Source organism: Danio rerio, chromosome 7, assembly GCF_052040795.2.
Source record: "Danio rerio strain M-AB ecotype USA chromosome 7, GRCz13ab, whole genome shotgun sequence".
Taxonomy (NCBI): domain Eukaryota; kingdom Metazoa; phylum Chordata; class Actinopteri; order Cypriniformes; family Danionidae; genus Danio; species Danio rerio.
In genome coordinates, this window is record NC_141027.1 from 22036587 (window position 1) to 22058760 (window position 22174).

The 22174-nt window shown below is 35.4% G+C and overlaps 1 protein-coding gene across 6 annotated transcripts in view; it reads right to left on the reverse strand.

Annotated features, from left to right (window-relative positions):
* The window catches only part of nlgn2a (neuroligin 2a), a 360446-nt gene that overhangs the window by 2655 nt on the left and 335617 nt on the right, over nucleotides 1-22174 (reverse strand). For all 6 annotated transcript variants that reach the window (XM_087259461.1, XM_087259463.1, XM_087259460.1 and 3 more), the window contains 4 exon segments: nucleotides 9312-9497; nucleotides 4269-4534; nucleotides 1089-1248; nucleotides 113-479 (listed from right to left, as the gene is read on the reverse strand). In XM_087259461.1, the coding sequence (XP_087115587.1) occupies nucleotides 113-479; nucleotides 1089-1248; nucleotides 4269-4534; nucleotides 9312-9497 (979 nt within the window).

Here is a 22174-nt window from a genome sequence, read left to right on the forward strand (position 1 = left end):
TTTGAATAGAACATGTTTGGCCATATCACCGGGCACTTATCTGAATGTCAGGAAGTAATCTGCAAATGAATTTGAATTGGGGATTAGACAGATTTTGAATGTTGAGACTCACCCAGTCTTGGCAAAGTTGGTCCAGTAGGTCATGACCACAGCGCTGAGCATGATATCATTTTTGGAAAAGTTGCAAGGGAACAGATCTGTTGCTCCGATCATTGGCACACCAAACACATAGGGTATCTCATCCCCATGTGCTGCGTCTGCCCATTCGGGTCGTGTCTCTGTTTGGCAGTGGTGGTAGAATGTGTAGAAATAGACAGGTGACTGGTAGTCAGCGTGGAGCTTGGCAGTAGCGATGGCTGGCGCCACCCACTGGTGATCAGTGAATAATGCGAGTAGAGTCTTGCGCCGCATTTCTCCATTGTCTCTGTCTGCCCAGTCAGTATACATGAACTTAATAGTCTCCCTCAGGATGTCTTTACCTACAGAAAGACAAAGGGTAATAATTACTGTGAAGAAAAACCTGAAAACATAACAGGTTTTGTGTGAATGCATGTTTATATTATGAACACATACATGAAAATGCATATTACTGCATTTAAAAACTACTGATCACACCTACAGGATATGAAATATCTTATGAGGCACATAAAATAGCATTCAAATCACAATCATAATTAACATTGCTTGTCTTTTGTCGCCCTCTGGTGGAACAAGTGAACAAAAGCACCTAATAATTGACACTGTTAGTCTTTTGTCGCCCTCTGGTGGAACAAGTGAACAACAGCACCTAATCAAGAGTATGCAGTACATCAAGAATTACAGTAGCAGCAATTATATTGCTTTGCTGTATACCAAGACAGTCTTTTGAAGGCAAAGTTAACACAAAACTAGAAGGACTGCTCTGTTTTAGACCTGATTAAGAAGCTTTAGTATCATTCTGTATATCCACTCAACATAAACAAATATAATATTACACCACATTTTGATATACAAATATATGCTCACAAAAAAATGGAACAAAGTGCCTATGATAATGGTAAGACAAGGAAAATAAAAAGTCACATAGGAAAGGGGACTGAAGAGTTTACCTTTAGGGTATCCATAGAGGTTATCCACAAAGTTGGAGATGGTGTAGTCAAAAGCTGCAGCTGAAATGCCCTCTTCACTCTCAGTTCCTCCATCATCCACAAACTTCAGCCCCTCCCCTTGATTTACACCAATCAGAAGGTCGTAATTCAAAAACTCCCCCTAAAGGACAAAGAAATTTACCTCCTGTGACAAACTTATCAACAAACACAGAAGATTTTTTGATTAACTTTAAAAGGATAGATTATGATTGCTGTGAACTTTGCAGAGCAATTTAATCCCTTACTCATAAATGCTAAAATAGCCAGAACTGCATTGCTCAGGTTTCCTTTCTAGACTTGATCATTTTGCTATTTAATGATTTTATATGGTGTCAACATCAGGTAAATTTTTATCCTCTCCAAGATTTAATTAAATTTATTTTTCCTTTGGCTTAGTCCCTTTATTTATCAGGGGTTGCTACAGCGGAATGAACCGTCTCTAAAAGATTGAAAAAATAATAAGGTAATTTTTCAATAAATAAATCATTTTTTTTTTAATTAAATAAGCATTACATAATTAAATGAGCGACACCACAACACTGAGAATGTAATGAGTTATAATGAATTAATAAAAAATATAGACTCCATACCTATTAATTTTAACAAATTCAAAACCTAAGCTTAGCTCTTGTATTATGCTCAAAAAGATTGACCTGCACTGACCTGCACTGGATTCAATATCTAAAAAAGAACTTGATGGGGTGGATTTCTTTTTTTAAATCCATTCCAGCAAGGACTAACATTTATCCTTTATCTCATTACTTTATTAATATGATTATTTGAATCAGTAATTATTTTTGAAAATATTTCGACTAATGAATAAAGTTAAACATGACATAATTTAGGAATGTTCAGTTGAAGTGTTTTGTCTCTATCTTTGTCTGTCAAAACTCTATTTTCATTAGGCTACCTGATCAGGCCATAGGCTATGGAGACCTCTTGAGTGGAACTGCAGGGCCTGATGACTTGAAACAACTGTTCCTATTGTTATTGCTATTTTAGGTGTTATTCTGTCTATAGTGACTTCTATTTACAGGGTATATACAGGAATCCTAAAGGTAATTTTAACACCTTTTTAAGACTTTTTAAAGACCTTCTTAGAATATTTCTCTCATCGCCACTTCAAGTTCCAATCAGTATCAAAACTTTGACTTAATAAACAGTTATTAATAAACAGTTGTGGTTAAATAAATCAATGGAACACAACCATGCAAAGATAAGCTTGAAAGAATAAATTACGCGGTTGTTTTCAGCGACAGGCTTCAGCCACTGTTTAAACTTGTCTTTCTCCTACCTGGAGTACGCAAACTTGCATTTTCCCATTTTGTAGTCTGTTTTGATCTATGGTTTCACTACATTTGGAGATCGTCACATGACCTTTCTGCGTTTGTCGCAAATTACGTGACATCGGACAGAGAGGCTTGGCCAGACGATTCCTGGCCCAAACTAATCGTGTGGATCGAGCACGCTGTTGTTAATATTAAGAGGAAAATAAATATATTTATGCTTTTTTAGAGTCAAACATTTTGGACAATGCTTGAGCAAAAATTAAGACCTCGAAAAAACGTGTTTAAGACATTTTAATTTCTTTAAGGGCCTTCATTTTTAATACTTTTTAAGACCCCCCAGACACCCTGTTTTTTTGGGCAAGATAGATTTAGTGTGGTAAGAGTTTAGCAGCCTGAATGTTGATTGCACCAGTTTCAAACCAGTTTAATTAGACAGCTGAGAGTACAAGGAAACAACCTTGAGTTTTAAACAGATTCTTGTGTGTCTCTTGTGTGTCTGTATGCTTCCGAGGGGTCATCTCTACAGGTCTTAGATCAGCCCTGAAAAGTCTGTGGTCGGCCTGACCCAAGAATTCTGTTTCCATCCCTATCTGGACTCAGATACGACTACGTATTTATATGTACCTATTTAGAATTGTCTATCTTTGCTTTAACCAATCAGAACTTTTGGTTTTCTGTAAGATTATAATTTCTGTGTTGTATTGTAAGTCAGGAGTTTGGCGAGTGAGTTATATGAGAGTGTGAAGCTCCTCTGTCATAAAACTTCAAACTATCTTCAGCAGATTTTCTTCATTTTTATTAAATCTCCGACTCTGAGTCTTCTCTTGATCTGAAATTAAAGTGTTAATCTTCATCCCCACAAACTAATAATTCAAACTTCTCACAGATGCAAAAAAAAATTATCATAAAATATTTTATAAAGTGTATTAGGTCAATTTTTTCACCTAAATACTTATTCTGTGTAATTTCCGAAGTTCAAATTGAACTAACAATGTTAAACTCAACATAAGTTTTTAACAAAAGTGACATAAATAAACTGATAAAAATGCACGGCACTGACACTCAGGGAATAACTACATACAAATACAAGCAGCTGCCAAATGTATATATGTAAATGAACACATCACTGGAGGCGAGTTGAGCAATCAACATAAATACGTGATTAAAATACTTGTTAATTGAGAAAAATGTAGCATGCAGTTGGAATGCCAATTTAGCAAACATGCCACATTGTTTAAACCTATCAAATCAAACAATAATCATAATTTAAAGAATTTAATTTATAGTTAACCCAAAACTGAAAATTCATCATCTGTCATCATTGACTCTCCCTTAACGTGTCTCAGGTATGCTAAGTTTCTTTCCTATGTTGAACACAAAGGAAGTTACTTTGAAGAATGCTTAAAACCTGTTATTTGACTTTGATAATAATGGCATTTCTTATATGGAAGTCAATGGTTACACTTTTTCAGCTTTCGTGAAAAACTCTTCTTTAGTGTTCAACATAGTAAAGACACTAAAGGTTTGGAATCACTTGAGATGTCAATAAATAGTGAGAAAATCTTAATTTTTGAGTGAACTATCCCTTTAACTAGCGGATCAAAACAGCTCAATTTAACCTGAAATACTTGGGTTAGCAAAATTTGTTCTGTTACAAAAATGATTTCAGACTCCAGTGGACTTAATTAATGAATCCCCCATATATTTCTTCTCCATAGGTCCTTCAAGTGTCCTTTGAATGTCTCACTTTACAACCTAATCCTTGGCTTGGGAAGCGTCAGTTCACCATGTAAAATCTTTGGTAGAACATGCATAATTTAAGACCTAGAAACCACCTAGTAGTCAAGATCACCTGCTGCATCAGAATCTCCGGGTCATCTGGCACCACGTCTCCGTCCATCACCGGCCCAAATGCAATGTGGTAGCGGGCCGGCTGGATGTCCTGATCTACCAGCTCTCTGAAATTTTTCCTGCGGAGACAATCCACCAGGTCTGCGGTCTCTCCATATGTGCATCCCACTTTACGAGCCAGGATCTTAGTGTACTTCAAGGGCTGGTAGCTAATGGACCAGCTGGAGATGGCTGATCCACTCTGAGCGATGGCTCTCTGAAACAGACCTGCAGTGGGGAGGAAGCAAAAACAAGCTGTTACCTACATACAAAAAAGCCTGGACTCATAATACCCATGCTTGTGCGGGAAGGTGATGCATGAAACCCCAAAACTGAAAATCTGTCATCATTTGCTGAAGCTCCACTTGTTTCAATCCTGTTAGAGTTGGAGACGAGCAGCCATTTACTTTAATTGTATTTTTTCCTACTATGGATTTCAATGACTATCAGTTTACAACATTCTTCTAACTTATTTAGTGTTCAATAGAAATAACATCCATGCTCATACGGGAAGTTGATGCATGATACTCCAAAATGAAAAGTCTAAGTATAAGGAAGATAAAGACTGGCTGCCACTGACTTTGATAGTAGTTTTTTTCTGCTTTGGATGTTAATGGATACCAGTTTAGAACATTCTCGAACATTCATCCAACTTTATCAAAAGTAAATGAGTCTAGTTAACTCAAACTTTACTGAAAGTTAACTCTACTTATTTAAAAGGGGTCTGGGCTTAGTGTTAAAGGTAATAAGTGAATTACCTCATTACTTCAATTTAAATGAAGTCAGTTCAGAGTACTCATATAGATTAGTTTTTTAACTTAAATGGTTTGTAGCAATCCTCAAAAGGTTTGAGTTTCCTTATATTATTGAGTTTTCCAGTACTCAGTTAGTTTAAGATCTTTTTATTTATTGGATTTTACTGTGATCAAATTTGCTTCGTTTACTCAAATGGATTAAGCTCACTGTACTCATTAGGATTCATTTTTAAACTTAAATGGCATGTTGCATTTAGCCTCCTCAAACAGTTTGAGTCACTTTATCTTTTTGGGTTTTACAGTGTACACTGTAAAAAGTGATTAGTTACCTAAAACGGGTAAACCAATTGCCTTAAAAGCAACAAGCTGACTTTACAAAAATAATGTAAGTACTCCCATTGTAACTTAATACTGTTAAGTCAACTTAATTCTTGTAATTATGCAAATTGTACTCGGAGTTAATTGGAGTCTGGAAGAGCAGATTTATTTTAGTTACTGTCATTTTGCTATATACAGAAAAGCTGTAAAAAACCCATATATACACTCAAAAAAGGAGACTCGCACTAGTATGTCTTTCTTTCCTTTTTCACTATATTATAACCTATTTTTAACACATTTTAATAAGTTTTTATCTGTTTTTAATAGTTTTCATAACTAATTTTTGTTTTCTTATCTTGTCTGTTTTATTCCTGTTTATGTAAAGCACTTTGAATTGTTACTGCTTATGAAATGTGCTATATAATAATAAACTTGCCTTGCCTTGTACAAACTAAACTTTATTTAAATGAGCTGAAACAACACAATTCTTGAGATTTCATTGGGACAACTTATTTTTTTTTAAATGTTCAATCCACATAAATTTGTTAAAAGTGTTAAGTTAACTTAATTAATTTGTGTTGAAACAACGTGAGTGAATTGTGTGGAACCCTGGATTTGTTACAGTGTAATAAAGGTGTATTGGAAAAAAGTGATTAGTTTACTTTTATTTAAAAAAGTGAATACAATCAGCATAATTATGAAAATTAAGTCAGCTTGACAGTTCCAAGTTACAATGGGTTTACTTACATTATTACTGTAAAGTCAACTTGCTGCATGTCTTGCAATTGGTTTACTTGCTTTAAGTAACTAATCACTTTTTACAGTGTAGAAAAAGAGGCACTTGAGGATGAGTGAAAGGTGAGAAAATGTTCATTTTTGGGGTAACTAATCTTCAATTGTAGTTTAATATTTGTGTTCATCTTTATTTCCGTAGAACTTTATAATGTAGATTGTCAAATCAGCTTAACACAGACGAAGAAAAGAGATTAAAAAGCCATAACAATAAAGTTATCAAGGTTTGACAAATTGAATGTTCAAAATACATACATCTCACGTAGTCTCGCAATTACAATAAGGGCAAAAAGGCTGCATGCATACTGATTATAATTCAATTGTAATACAATTATATTGTATATTCAGTAAAGCCAAGGCTTGTTAATAGGATCGAATTAATGTGATGTCAATTCCAATAGAGCTTAAATTGGAATCGCATCAATAAAAGAACAGAGAGAGAGAAAAAAAGAATAAGAAGCTTTGGTTTGGCACAAACCACATTTTTCAGTGATTACTGAGCTAGCATTGTACTAATTCCATGTTGCATTAAAATAACAGTAAATCTATTATTCTCTTGTTGCCTTTTTGCTTACAAACAAAGCCGATTTCTTACTCACAAGAGAAGAGCAGAACGATTTTACCGAAGGGCTCTTCTTTTCCTTGTTCTGCCCTTCTTCCTTTCCTTCTGTCTTTTTAATTATTGAAGAGCATGTTACCTTTCCCAGGGAAATCAATATGGAGCTACTGTAGCTTTGTCTCTGTGCTTTTCTCTTTGCCCAGCTTGTCCAAACAGGATCACGAACACACATTTAGTTAAGCGCTGCTCAGAAAGTCAGCTTGTTAATTTCGTGCTTTGCTCCACCTCAGTAAACTTGATCAGTTTTCTTAATAAATGAATCCATTTAAGGGGCAGTCCACCCAAAAACAAAAACAAATTGGTGAGGGGGAGAATAAATTTCATAAAAGATCTAGTTAGTTCATAAATGCTCAGACAAAAGTATAATTTTACTGCATTTACAACTATTTACTTATTGACCAAAGAACATACATAATCACAAACATGCGCTAATCTCGCACACCTTTTTACATTTACCTTCAGTAGTGAGCCATATCTGACTGTATTTATGTGCAATAGTCCAATAGATGTACGTTTTGACAACTGTTTGTGTTTTGACACACAGTTAAACCCAAAAAGTTAAGGTAACCCAAACCATTTGAGGAAACTGATTGCAACAAACCATTTATGTTCAAAAGACTAATCCTAATGAGTACTGTGAACTTAATCCTTTTGAGTAAATGAAGCAATTTGAGCACTGTAAAACCCAATAATTAAAGAGAATTCAAACCAACTGAGTACTGCAAAACCCAATAAGTTAAGGCAACTCAAACCATTTGAGGAAAGCGATTGCTACAAACTATTTGAGTTAAAAAGCGAATATATTTGAGTACTGTGAACTCACTCTGTTTAAGCTGAAGTAATGAGGTATTTAATTGACTTTAAAAAAGAGTTCAACACTCTTTTCAAATGAGTAGAATCAACTTTCAGTCAATTTTGAGTTAACTACACTCATTTCATTTGATAAAGTTGATTTTACAATGCAGTTAAGGCACAAGAAGAACCCATCACACCCTATCTGAGCGTTCACTCTGGTACTACGTGAATTTTCAGTTGTTCCAAGTCTCTTCAAACTCCTAAAGCCAATTAAAAATACATATTTGGCAAATAATTTGAGTGGACGAATGTTTTCTTCTGGCTTTCCAAAAAAAAAAAAAAAAAAAAAAAAAAAAATATATATATATATATATATATATATATATATATATATATATATATATATATATATATATATATATATATATAGAGCTTTTTGATAAAATTATTCAAAAATTCTACAAATTCTACAAATTCTACAGCATTACTTTGGCTATAGATTTAAAAAATAGCTCACTTAAAAATGAATTCTTAACAGTAAGCATGCTAAAGAGCATTTAAAAACTGATCAGCTGTTTCTTCATAAAAATCAATGCATACTAAACTGACATCCATGCAAAAATCTATTATCTCCCAACCCAAATGCTTCCATATAATGTCAGTTATAGTACCCCAGCTTAAAATTCTTCAATAAAAAAAAGAGTTGGAAAAAGTGGCCTCTACACTGGTCATTTATTTTTGTTCTTGTAATCTCGGGTTCAAAAATGGCAGTGAAAACAGTGAATATATTCACCACACAGGCAACCAGTGAAGAAAAGTGCCTGCAAATTAAGTATAATAAATAATGGGAAAGACAAAAGCTGATATACTCTGCTGTATTATGGTTGGGTTGTAAAGACGTGGCATTTCACTCAATGTGTGAGGCATTTTACAATTTGTTTTGCTTATGTTTGAGGCTCCTTTTAGTTCAGGATTTAAAGTAAGGTGATAGAACATAATTTATGAAATATAACTGGCTAAATTGGCATTGCGTTTGATTTTCTGTTTTGCGCTACGGTCAATTTTTATCTGCTTTTGGCAGTTGATCAATGTTAAAGTTCACCCACAAAAAACAAGTTCCCTCTTTATTTGCTGACGTGAAAAACCTTTTTGAGGATCTTTTTTTCTGTTGGACACAAAAGAAGATATTTTGAAGAATGCTGGAAACCAGTAACCACTGACATCCATAATAAGAAGAACAAATGCTATGAAAGTCAATGGCTACCCTTTTTGTGTTCAACAGAAGAAAGAAACTTAGATTTGTGATAAGTGAAGAGAGACTAACTGATAGCAGATAACATTTTTAGGTGTGCTATCCCTTTAATGTTTACTCATAATCCTCTTCTTTATACAGTGTGTTTATCTCTTGCATTTTCTGTTGGTTTGGATTTCCTCACAGGGAAGTGACTTAATGTGACATGAGTGATTTCTGCCATGGCTTACCTGCTGTGACTGACAGCTGAGGGCTGTAGGACTGATGTTAGGTAAGGATGATAGTGATGATGAAGATGATGTGGATGAAGGTGGACTTTTTGACGAGCAGAGTAAAGAGCAGAGTTGGACAGGACGGTGAGACATTTTTGTGAGGTAACACACATGGACAATCATTAACAATGAGATGGAAATCGGTGTAGGGTAGTATTAGTTTGATAAGTAACACTGTAGCTCACACACATTTGACACTTACCCTCAGAATGGTGGGACAGGATGAGTAGGTTTACACAAGATGCTCCTGCCCCAGAGCCAAAGATAGTGATCCGTTCAGGGTCGCCTCCAAAGTGCCCAATATTCTCATTCAGCCAACGCAAGGCCTGGATTTGATCCAGCAGCCCATAGTTCCCTTTGGCAGACTGATCTCCAGTGCTGAGAAAACCTGAAGAAAACAAAACATTAGAGACAGATTAGTTAATGGAGAGCAAAATGAGAGTAAAAATGTCAAATCTTTTTTGGTAACTGAAATACTTTAGTCAACAGAAAAACTTAAAATGAGAAAATCTGCACTGCCAAATAAGTGAAATACATGAGTTTAGGTTAGTATTCATTCATTTCTTTATTTTCCTTCAGCTTAGTCCCTTTATTCATCAGGGGTCAGAATAAAATACCAATTTATACAGCATATTTTCAACACACATGCACTACGGCCAATTTAGTTAATCCAATTCACTTATAGCGCATGTCTTTTGACTGTGGGAGAAACCGGAGCACCCGGAGGAAGCCAATGCCAAAACGGGGAGAACATACAAACTCCACACAGAAATGCCAACCGACCCAGTCGAAGCTCAAACCAGTGACCTTCTAGCTGTGAGGCGACAGTGCTAACCACTGAGCCACCATGTTTGTATCGATTTGTTTTGTTTAAAAATGCCATACATGTATGAGATGACAAAAATGATTATATGCTATTAAATTATATGACAGATTTTATATTTATGATAATTTTAAACATGATTGCTGATATTATTATAAGTGTGATTATCTTTAAAAATCCTGAATCAAAGTGCGCCAGGGGTAATTAAAGTGTCGGTGCTCTTAAGATAAACAGTGAAATTATAAGTCCAAGGCACTCGAAAAAAAATGTGAAAAAATGATTAAAAAAAAAAAAAAAAACTCTTTATTAACATGGCTATTCCATAAAACTGCACCTACACATTTTGGCAAACACTTGCCTTCATCAAGGTAACGTTTCGCTGTTTATCTTTGTGATTATCTTTCATTTTTACACTCAACATCAGACAGATTTCCTTTTATTTACTGTTATTGTATTTGGTATTACTTTATTTAAGTTACATTTGCTAGGTTGGGGATAGTGTTAGGGTTAGTGTAAGTTGACATGTACTTGCAAAGTTTTTTTATAGTCAGTTAAATGTCTACTAAGATGGTCTACTAATACACAAATGAGAAGTAATTGGCCTGTAGTGGCTATGCAACTTTTAGTTAACAAATTGTGCAATAGGGACCATCAAAATAAAGTCTTACCTTGTATTTTAGTAAAAAAAAAAACAAATATTGCAAAATAAATATTTTTCACACTTAGATAATGCTATATGTTAGCAAGTTTAGCACGCTGTCCCAGGAGAGAACCCTGATGTCGGAGATAGATGAGCGCAAGGCTCCCTTCAATGAGCGTTAGGATTTGGAAGGATAAGAGATCAGGTAGTTCTCGAGAGCTCCCCTGATTCGTTTAGCCAATACCTTGTTTAATAAGACAGCTTTATGGAAATAGGCTGCCAATCGCACCGGTTTGTACGCATTAAGTGCTTGTGACTGTTACTATTATTTAATTCCCTTGTGTCACATGTCTTTACACTATGGGAGAAAACCGAAATACCTGGGAAAACCTACACGAAAACAGGGAGAACATGTAAACTCCACACAGAAAGTGCCGACTGGCTCAGCTAGTACTTGACTTGGCAACTATCTTGCTGTAAGGCAGCAGTGCTAGCCACTGAGCCGCCGTGTTGTACGATCTTAGAAATGAGGAGGAGGGAGAAGGGATGAATGGGTGGTTCTTCCAAAACGAAGATAGGGAATGAAGTTAGACTGGATATTTATGTAAATTTAGAATAATAATACGATTGGCTAGATAGAGACCAGCTGCAGTCAATCATATCACATGCTCCTTTCGAAATTAGTTTGTGAAACTTCACTTAGGGAAATTACATAAGTTGTACTTTAAATGTTGTGAACACTTATTGAGTGTATATGTGCAAATACGGCATTGATTTAGCATTTCAGCAATAAATCATTTATAAAAGAGAAAAGACAGTAAGAACAGAATGTAGAGAAGGAAATGACTACTGATAACTTAAATATCTGCTATAAACAGAAGTGAGTGAGAGAGAGACAGAGAGAGAGAGAGAGAGAGTGAGAGAGAGAGAGAGAGAGAGAGAGAGAGAGAGAGAGAGAGAGAGAGAGAGAGAGACGGCAGATACAGAGGACGAGTGAGTGGGTGCTCTAATTTGGAAAAACTGTTTCATCTGCCTCCAAGTCACCAGGAACTTTACTGATCAAAGTCGCACACACATGCACACGGGCACACACACACACACATACACACGCACGCACACACACACACACACGCAAGCGCATTATAATATCCCCAGGGCTCATGCAGTCATTCTCCAAAGGAATTAAAATACAGTAAAATCAAACGGCCTCGTAAACGGCAGTGTCCTGCAGTACACCAGACCTGCTGCACTGGTGCCTCTTAATGACTTAACAGACACAACTTTGAATAAAAGACATCCATCTTCTTAGAAAACTGGTTTCAAACCAGCTTATGAGCATAATGTAAGAGCCATATGTCATTGTTTATGGTTCCAGTTAGGATGGCAAGGTGGCGCAGTGGGCACTGCCACCTCAAGATTGCTGGTTTAAACCTCGGCTGGCTCATTTGACATTTTTGTGTGGAGTTTGCATGTTCTTCATGGGTTTCCTCTGGGTGCTCTGGTTTCCCCCACAAATCCAGAGACATGCAGTATAGGTGAATTGGGTAGGCTAAATTGGCTGTAGTGTATGTGTGTGAGTGAGAGTGTATATGGATGTTTCCCAGTACTGATTGTAGCTGGAAGGGTATTCACTGCGTAAAACATATGCTCGATAAGTTGTCGGTTCATTCCACGGTGGAAACCCTTGATTAATAAAGGGACTAAGCCGAAAAGAAAATGAATGAATGGATGAATTGTTTATGTTAATTATCATATTTTTGTGTGTTAAATAATGTGTTCTGATTGATTTGTCCTTCATACAGTACACATTTTAGTTCAAGTTTATTGTTCTACTGCTCATGTGAGGTATGGAGTAGTATGTTTGTAGTCAGTTTGATCTGTAGGTTTGGTAGAACACAAGCTTTTGACCATAATAGTAATAAAACTAGACTCAGAATTAATCTACTGAAACAAATAAGTTGTAATCTAAGTGGACTGTGATGAAATTGACACGTATGTTATGTAAAAAAAGATGCAGATGAGGAGATCCCCCAAAAACTCTCGTGTCGTAAGCAAGCTAAGAGCATATACAGTTAAAGTCAGAATTATTAGCCCCCCTGAATTATTAGGGCCCCTGTTTATTTTTTCCCTAATTTCTGTTTAATGGAGGGAAGATTGTTTCTGCACATTTCTAAGCAGAATAGTTTTAAAAACTTATTTATAATAACTGATTTATTTTATCTTTGCCATGATGACGGTAGATAATATTTTACTTGATATTTTTCAAGACACTTTTATACAGCTTAAAGTGACATTTAAAGGCTTTACTAGGTTACATAGGTGAACTAGGCAGGTTAGGGTTATTAGTCAAGTTATTGTATAACGATGGTTTGTTCTGTAGATTATCGAAAAAAATGAGCTTAAAGGGGCTAATAATTTTGTCCCAAAAATGTTTTTTTTTAAATTAATAACTGCTTTTATTCTTGCCAAAATAAAACAAATAAGACTTTCTCCAGAAGAAAAAATATTATCAGACATACTGTGAAAATTTCATTGCTCTGTTAAGCATCATTTGGGAAATATTTAAAAAAGAAAATAAAAATCAAAAGGGGACTATTAATTCTGACTTCAACTGTATATGGCATATATGCATCAAAATCTGTAAAATAATCACAGGAAATGTAACATGTTTCGTACATAATGATAAATGAAACACCATTAACTGCACCTGCAATAATATACTTCAGACTATACGGTCATTTTACAAAGCAGAAAAAATAGTCCAAGCAACATCAATGCTTGAAAAGCTATGTTGCTTTTTTTTTTTTTTTTTTTTTTTACCAGTTTAAAGGATCTGAGAGCAACATGCAAAAATTATACACATGCAAGACATTCAGTAAACAATCTTTTGGTTAATCTTCTGGAGATTAATTTACTACAAAGCCATAATATTTTACAAAATACAGTATTTTAATCGACATAACTTCAACTTACACTGATCTGCTTTTAACTTTGTTTCACATAAACAGATCCCCCTTTAATTGCTTTCTATCATAATAACTAATTTATGACCAATTAAAGAGTAAAAAAACAAAAAAAAACAAACCAAAAAAAAAACTCAAATGCTTATTTCAAAGACAATATGATAATAATTGAATAAATTTGAGCATGCTTTGTAAAAAGGTACCATGATAAAAAAAAGCTGCATTTATTTGATTAAAAATGCAGTAAATGCTAAATTAAACGTTAGAGCTTTATATTCAACAAAGAATCCAGGACAAACATATCAGGTAAGGTCAGACCGAATTTCTGCACAGAATCATGTAAAAAACAACAACAAATCAGTTTATGCAGAATGATTTCAAGAGTATAATTACTAAAAACCTGACTTATAATATAATAATAATAAAGTTTTTTTTTTAACTTGTGATAACATTTACAATGCAATTCCAACTAAAACCAACTGTTTAGTAAACAAAGTCTCTGGTATAATGTATCTACTAAAAGACAGAAATATTACTTTATAAACTCTTTTGTGCATTATTCATCCAAACAGTTGCATATTTTTTAATAAAATATTTCAATATTTTTAATAATAATAGCTGAAATTAATGTATAAAACTAAATACTTACATTTACTTAAGTAAATAGATTCAATTATGTGCTAAATTTCCCAGAGATGGGTTGCAGCTGGAAGGGCATCCGCTGCAAAAACATGAGCTAGATAAGTTGGCAGTTCATTCCGCTGTGGCGACCCCAGATTAATAAAGAGACTAAGCCTAAAAGAAAATGAAGGAATGAATGAATGATGTGCTAAAATTGATGTTATAGATTTTGTGTGGGCCTAATCATAGATATGAAAAAATGTGACCCTGTAGCATGAAGCACAGGTAGTTTTTTGACATAGATACAATTGTGACAACAAACCATACATGACAAACCATACATTAATAAAAAAATATATTATTAATAACAGATTACTAATATTACGTTTATGTATAAATTTCAATTTTGAAAATTTGCTCTAATGACCTATGGTTTTGTTGTAAAAATTTTTTAAGAAGCACAAATGATTTCAACACTGATGATAATAATAAATATGTTTTTCCACAATGAATCATTATATTAAAATGACTGTCAATAATAAGATAATCAATAATGGATGTCAATAATTCGGTGACACTGAAGACTACAGTAGTAGTAGGGTTGGACAGTTTACCGGTACTATGTTAGTATCATGATACCATGGCTCCAAAATTCTGGGGGTGCCAGTGAAGCTTGTAAACAGTAATATCGTCATTAATGGTCGATCTACAATACATAATGTTAATGTGGAAAAGTCACTAAAGTGCTCACAGGGTTGTGCAACAATAGACCATTTATTTTATTAATACTGTGGAGCCCTTTAAGATGTCAAAACTGTGTAGAATTTACACGTTTTATGGTAGCATATTGCAGGTTTTCTGACACTTCAGTTCAAACGGACATCTGAATCAGTTAATTTCTGTTCCTGTCAATATGATTTAATACAGAGTTGGGCAAACTACAGCCCGCGGGTCATATGCTGCCCGCTGAACACTTATCCGTTTTTAAAATGCTACTTCTGAGTAACGGTTTGGTTAAAGAATTAGTAAATTAATTATGCAATACAAGTGAACGGCATTCGATAACAGTATTGCGCGCGCGGTACAGTTAGTGCAACCAGAATTAGAACACACTCTCGAATATTAAGATGCACTCAGCCATTAATGACTGAAAAAAAAAAACTGACTCCGAATGTTGTGTGTTTAAGGAAGAATGGACACCAAAATACTTCTTCACCAATATCGGACAGAAAGCGGTGGCTCTAATATGCCAAGAGAGTATTGCTGTTTTTAAAGACTACAACCTAAGGGGCCGATCACACTGAATGCGCATTTACGTTCCAAACACTCGAGCACTTTTTAATGTCGTTAGGCAACGACTGAATCAGCTACAGGTATTTTGTGATAGTGTTGCTGTTGATATTAATATAACTTTTGTTTGTTCACATTAACACACTCATAATAACATGACTTGAAATAACAAAAACAAAGATTCGTCTTCCGTTTTATCTCATAGTTTTATAATGATTGATATGAGCATATTTATAAAAGCTCAAATGAGATTTTTGTGAATTTGACTCAAATTAATAATTGCTGGTTAAATGTTTATTTTTGTCATGGAATATATTTTCCATGCATAAATCCACTTTACAAAGTTATTTTATTAAAGATTTGTGGTTTCATCAAGTTTTATGATGATTGATCTGTATATTCTAAAAGCAGTGCAAATTAGATTATTGTAAATTTGACGTAAACTTTAAGAATTATTATTAATGTGTTAATATGAGATTTTTTCTATCAGACAATATCTTTTCTATTCTCGACTGTAAAAAATATTCTTATTATTAATATCATAATTAAATTTTATAAGTGATTATTTTATTGTTTTATGATGACTGCTAAGTAAATATAAATAGCAGTGCAAATTCATTTGACTTGTGAATTTGACTCAATAATAACTATTAAAAAATCTGTTTTGTGTTTATGTGACATGCTTCAGTCCGATGTTAAATGTTCCATGCATGTGTAACAGAGGCCAGCTAGTGTGTGCTGTGCAGGTAAACCTCACTCCTCTGACCTCTAAAGGTGTTCTAGCAACTTACGCTAGAGGCCATTGTCTTTAGCCTCCTTGGTAGAGCGACCGACTGCTATGTAGAAGATTGCTGGTTCGATCCCAGCTCGGAGCGGGTTGCATGGCGTAGGACCGGCGGGGTTACATTGGTGCCGTGACCCGGATGGGAGTGAGGTTTAGGGGGGTGAGTGTAATAGAGGCTAGCTAGTGTGTGCTGTGCAGGTAAACCTCACTCCTCTGACCTCTAAAGGTGCTCTAGCGACGGACACTAGAGGCCATGGTCTTTAGCCTCCTTGGTAGAGCGACCGACTCCTATGCGGAAAATCTCCGGTTCAATCCCAGCTTGGAGCGGGTTGGGTGGCGTAGGACCGGCGGGGTTACACTTGTACTGCCACTTTTTAAATTTTTTTTTTAAGTATTTGACATGTGGCCCTTCACTATGTTTGCAAAACTTGATGTGGCCCTCGGGTCTAAAAGGTTTGCCCACCAAGGATTTAATAGCAACAATCGTAACGATCTCTTAAAAAGAACAACTCACAAAGTGAAATTTTGAATTGCTCAAGATTCTTACCTGATAAAACTAAAAAAAAAAAAAACAATAGATGAAGAACCCAAAAGAAACATTGAAACAATTTCTGACCACTTCATTCAGCCTAATTAGCTCTGTTTGTAACGAATTTCATTTGGTATAATTTGTATCTTTATTTTAATGTATTTTTTGTTGGTCAGTTATCTACAAAAGAAATTAAAAGAACTAATGCATTTTAAGTGAAGTGATGTGCAAATACTTTTTTCAATAATAGGGGAATTATGAATTTAATTCAAGTAGGCCTGTTATATCATATAAAATACAGTATTTCTGATAATTTTCTTTATTTCATAGATTTGAGTTATGAATTACAGTATCGCAATACTACTTGGTATCACAATACTTCAGCTGGTACACTATTGTAATGTGAATTAATGGTATCGCGACAACCCTAAGTAGTGGTGCTGGAAATCCAGCTCTGCTATCACAAGGAATACAGTTTTCAATAAAACAAACCCCAGTTATTTTAAATAATATTTCAGCTGTTCTGACAGACACTATTTTACAGTCTTATTTTAGGCTAGGAAAAACAGAAAGAAAGAACAGCCAGATGAAGGCATCTCAGTTGAGAGGGTGTTACACAAACACTGAACTCTGAAGTGTCTTGATGCTTTCCTCCATCCACATATACAGTGTTACCTGTGAAAGTGCATCTTTCAGCTTTCAGACAGCTGTACTCTGAAAAATACATGAGCACATATACAGTAAACTCTTCGTGCTCTTCTCACCTACGACCTTCCTGCCGGATTTCTGTGAATATGATGACACTGCCTGAATTCATAAGTACTGTGTTGTGGTCTGAGGTTGCTATGAGATAAGAGAGGTCAGATTATGCTTGTGGAAGGACAGTTAACAACGCAGATCAATCCATCACAGAGCCTGACAGTAGGACAGCTGGGACTTGCATGATCCTCATACGCCATGCAGAAAATAACACACGATTTTTTGGGGACTTTTTAAAAGCCATGGTTTTTATATTGTACACACTTTATTCTGTTCCCTAACCATTACGCTGGTGGCATTACAGTTAGACGTGTACCTTTTTATGGGATAAATAATAAGCTGTCAAAGAGTATGTTCAGACAGAGGGAAAATTTGGTAAAAAAAGTGTTTTTTGTTGTTGTTTTTTTTACAATGTAAATCAGTGATATGCAGTTCTGCAAAATATTTTCTTTTTAAAAATATAAACAAATGTGCAACAAATAGAGTTAACTTTTTTGGGTTATTGAACAAAAATATTCAGTTACATTTCTAACTTCAGTTACAGTTTTTACAGTCTTATTTTATTTTATTTTTTTATTTTATGATAGTCATTAAAGATTGTCGTCAACCCCAGTTCCCAAGAGCAACAAATAACAACTTGACTTCAAGTTGATCATTTGGAAAAGTAGTAAAAGGCTGATTTTTCAGATGAATCATCCATTAAACTGTCCCAATCATCACAAACACTGCAGAAGACCTATTGGAACCCGCATGGACCCAAGATTCTCACAGAAATTACAGTCAAGTTTGGTGAAAGAAAAATCATGGTTTGAGGTTACATTCAGTATGGGGGCATGTGAGAGATCTGCAGAGTGGATGGCAACATCAACAGCCTGAGGTATCCAGACATTTTTGCTACCCATTACATTACAAACTACGGGAGAGAGCAAATTCTCCAGCAGGATAGCGCACCTTCTCATACTTCCTGAAAGCAAAGAAGGTCACGGTGCTCTAGGATTGGGCAGCCCAGTCACCAGAGATTAACATTATTGAGCATGTCTGAGGTAAGATGAAAGAGGAAGGCATTGAAGAAGAATCTAAAGATTTAGGCAGAGATAATCTTGATGAACTCTGAGAGTCCTGCAAGAACCCATTCTTCAAGACAACTATTAAAAAGTTATTTGAGTCATTGCAGAGATGTATAGATGCAGTTATCCAAGCTTATAAGAGTCATACACAATATTAATTCCTTTTCCTCTGCACCATGACTTTATATTCTATACTGTAAATTATTTCTGTTAAGTGTCAAGACTTTTGTCTAAGCAAAGTCAGACCTTACTGTCCTAATTTAATAATTAAAAATCAATTCATGATCAAATTTTATTTTGGTAAAATAAACCTAATCTAGATGCCTTTGCCTTTCATATAAGCCACTTCTGATACCAAATGATCAACTATAAGTCAATTTAGTATTTGTCGTTCCTAAAACTAAGACATTTGTCAGGTAGTGTAGATGTAGCAACTTCACCTTGTTGAAAGCAACAGATTATGGTTTTAGGCAATTTAAAGTTTTATTTTGGCATGAGTTGAGATATCTATTGTCAGGATGTGAGTTACCTTTTTCTTTTAATGCTGCCTTTCATTAAGTCAAAGCGAGAAATGTGCATGAAAATGAGAGGATTTACATTTATTCATTTAGCAGACAGGTTTATCCAAAGTGACTTACAAATGAGGATAAAAGAAGCACTTCAAATCACCAGAGAGCATATCTAGATGTCATAACAAAGTTTACCAGTTTTTTATTGATTTTTTAAAAAAATTATTGCTGAGTCCTTGAGTGTTTATAAGAAAGTGTTTAGAAAAAAGTGTGTCTTATACAAGCAGTTTGTAAAGCACTCACCTGTGTGAAGCTAAAATTTGAGCAAGCAGGTGAGACATACGACAACTAAGTACGTCAACTGGATACAAATACTAATTTGTTGCTCATTATCAATAGGAAAATAGGCAAGCAACATCACTCTGCAATATTGCCCAGCAACATTGTTCAAAAAGTGGCACCTTGTATTATCACCTTCAGAATTGCACAATGCTTTCCCAGAAACCTGAGCTTTATAAGGTCTGGTGCATTTTTGCATGAACCATTGATTTATAGTCATAGCACAACATTTATTCTCAATTATTCCCTGCTAAACCCACCGGACAGTGTGGGGTCTGTAAAAGCTGCACAAATCACAAATAATTCCTTCTTTTTATTTCTGATTTGGGTCACTTTCAATTCTGGTCCCAAATCTGATTTAGGTCAGTTGTTTAAGATGGTGACCTCAGTCCAAATAGTCAGAATACATTACATTTATATGACTCATAGATATTCGTCATTCTGCTCTAAAGATTTTACAAACTAGACCTTTGGTCACATAATGATGAATATAGCAGTCAACAGAGGGACAGCGGGGTGTTGAACTCAGAAGTATTACTTTAACAGATATGTATACCGACATCTATCTCTCTGTAATTCTCACATGGTCGCCCACTGAAGCTAAGCAGGGCTGCGCCCGGTCAGTACCTGGATGGGAGACCACATGTGAAAGCTAGGTTGCTGCTGGAAGTGAGGCCAACCTGCAGTCTGTGTGGGTCCTAACACCCCAGTATATGGAAGGCGACTATATACTGCTTAGTGAGCGCTATCTTTTGGATGAGACGTTAAACCTGTGGTCATAAAAAATCCCTTCAGTAGGGGTTTAACCCTGGGATCCTGGCCTCTTACCATCCCCATGTTATAATTGGCTTCATCACTCTGACTCCTCCTCACCAATCAGCTGGTGTACGGCCCAATATGGCTGCCGTCATGTCATCCAGGCTGCACACTGGTGCTGGATGAGGAGATTCACCCCCAAAAATGTATAAAGCATTTTGAGTGTTCAGAAAAGCGCTATATAAATGTAAGTAATTATTATTAATTATTATTATTACTGTACAAGCTAAACTTAAAGAGTTGTACCATGTTCATAGATCTTTATTATTGTCTTTATTCTCCTTACAGTGTGTGCACAAATTAACTGGATTTTGTGGTACATCCTACCTCTTCTAAAAAACACACAAATGCTGACTTCAGTGGCCTCTGTGTTTACTTCTGTATATGATAGCATGCTGTGCCTGTGTCTGTTTTTAGATCCTTTGCTCATGTGGGTCAGTTCACAGCTGTGGCCAGTACACAATAGAATTTTATACTGGCCATATTTGAATAAATCATGTTAACAATAACAACAACAACATAGTGATACAATGGTGAATATTATATAGTTAAAGAGTCGTACATAAATCACAAACAAAAATCACAATAAATCAGTTGCTTGGCAATTTAACACATTCTTTCATAAGCAACAATCATTTCCCATTCATTAATTCATGCACATGCAAATGCCGACCATTTATATAAAAATGAATTCACACAAAATGCCTGTGTTTCATGAAAAGCCCTCCTGAAATGTACGATTTGGGAATAATTTTTGTCTCTTGTTGCTTTTTATTGAAAGCTTAAGTGACAAATTCACTCAAAACTTGTGCCATTTGAGCGCGCACATGATCAAATGACGGAGCCATCATTCCATTTCCTGATTTTCATAATTTCTTTAGTGAATTGGGTGCTAAAATGAATCAAACAGCACAATGAAATAAATGCTGCGAACAGCGGGGCACAATTCATTCTTAGTGAATTGCTTCCAAACTGTATCATCATTATGACAATTTTTAATCAATTCCAGCCCTACGATCCACCATTAGCATGCTGTCCACATCCACACACGCACAATGCGGAGGGAGATATTTGGATTATTTCTCAAAGAGCATCAAAATAGACTGTGCAAAAAGCGGCACATCAAAGAGCGTCAGTTACGGAAATGAGATTATCCACGGCTGTTAGGATTGATTACGTCACCTTTAGTAGATTTCTCACAGCAGTCAAATGATTTACTAGAACAATGCAACCTCTTGCTCAAACCCATTCGTTGGCCTCAGAGTCTCCACGTGAACCTTAAAATAACAAAGTTAAATTGTTTTTTGGCCTGCGCTTTGTGAGCAGCCATTAAAACCACCACGGTCATTACTGAGATTTCACCCGCTAACATCTTCAGCTTTAGATTTATCTTCATTATCATTATTTCTAGGCTCTGTCAGCCACATTATAGCGGTGAAGTGTGTGTGTGTGTGTGTGTGTCTGAAGTCAGTAGTTAAACGACTCTGTAAAATTGGCTCTAAAAGAATCCTCAGCAGAATTTGGACTGGAAAATAAGATCCCACTTTTCTGATTAGCTTCTGTGTTTCTCTCTTTCTCTCTCTCTCTCTGTGTGTGTGTGTGTGTACATGCGCATAATGCCCCGTTGAACTAGATTGAAGACCCTAGGTGATATTTTATATAATGGTTAAAAAAATCTTCTGCATTTGGAATACAGCACAACTAATTATTTTAAAAACTGGGAGACACGGTGGCTTAGTGTTGCCTCACAGCACAAAGGTCGCTGGTTCGAGTCCTGGCTCGGCCAGTTGACATTTCTGTGTGTGGAGTTTGCATGTTCTCCCCATGTTTGTATGGGTTTCTTCCAGGTGCTCTGATTTCCTTCACACTTCAAAAAAATGCACTATACTCTCAGAAATAAAGGTACGCGATCTGTCACTGGGGTG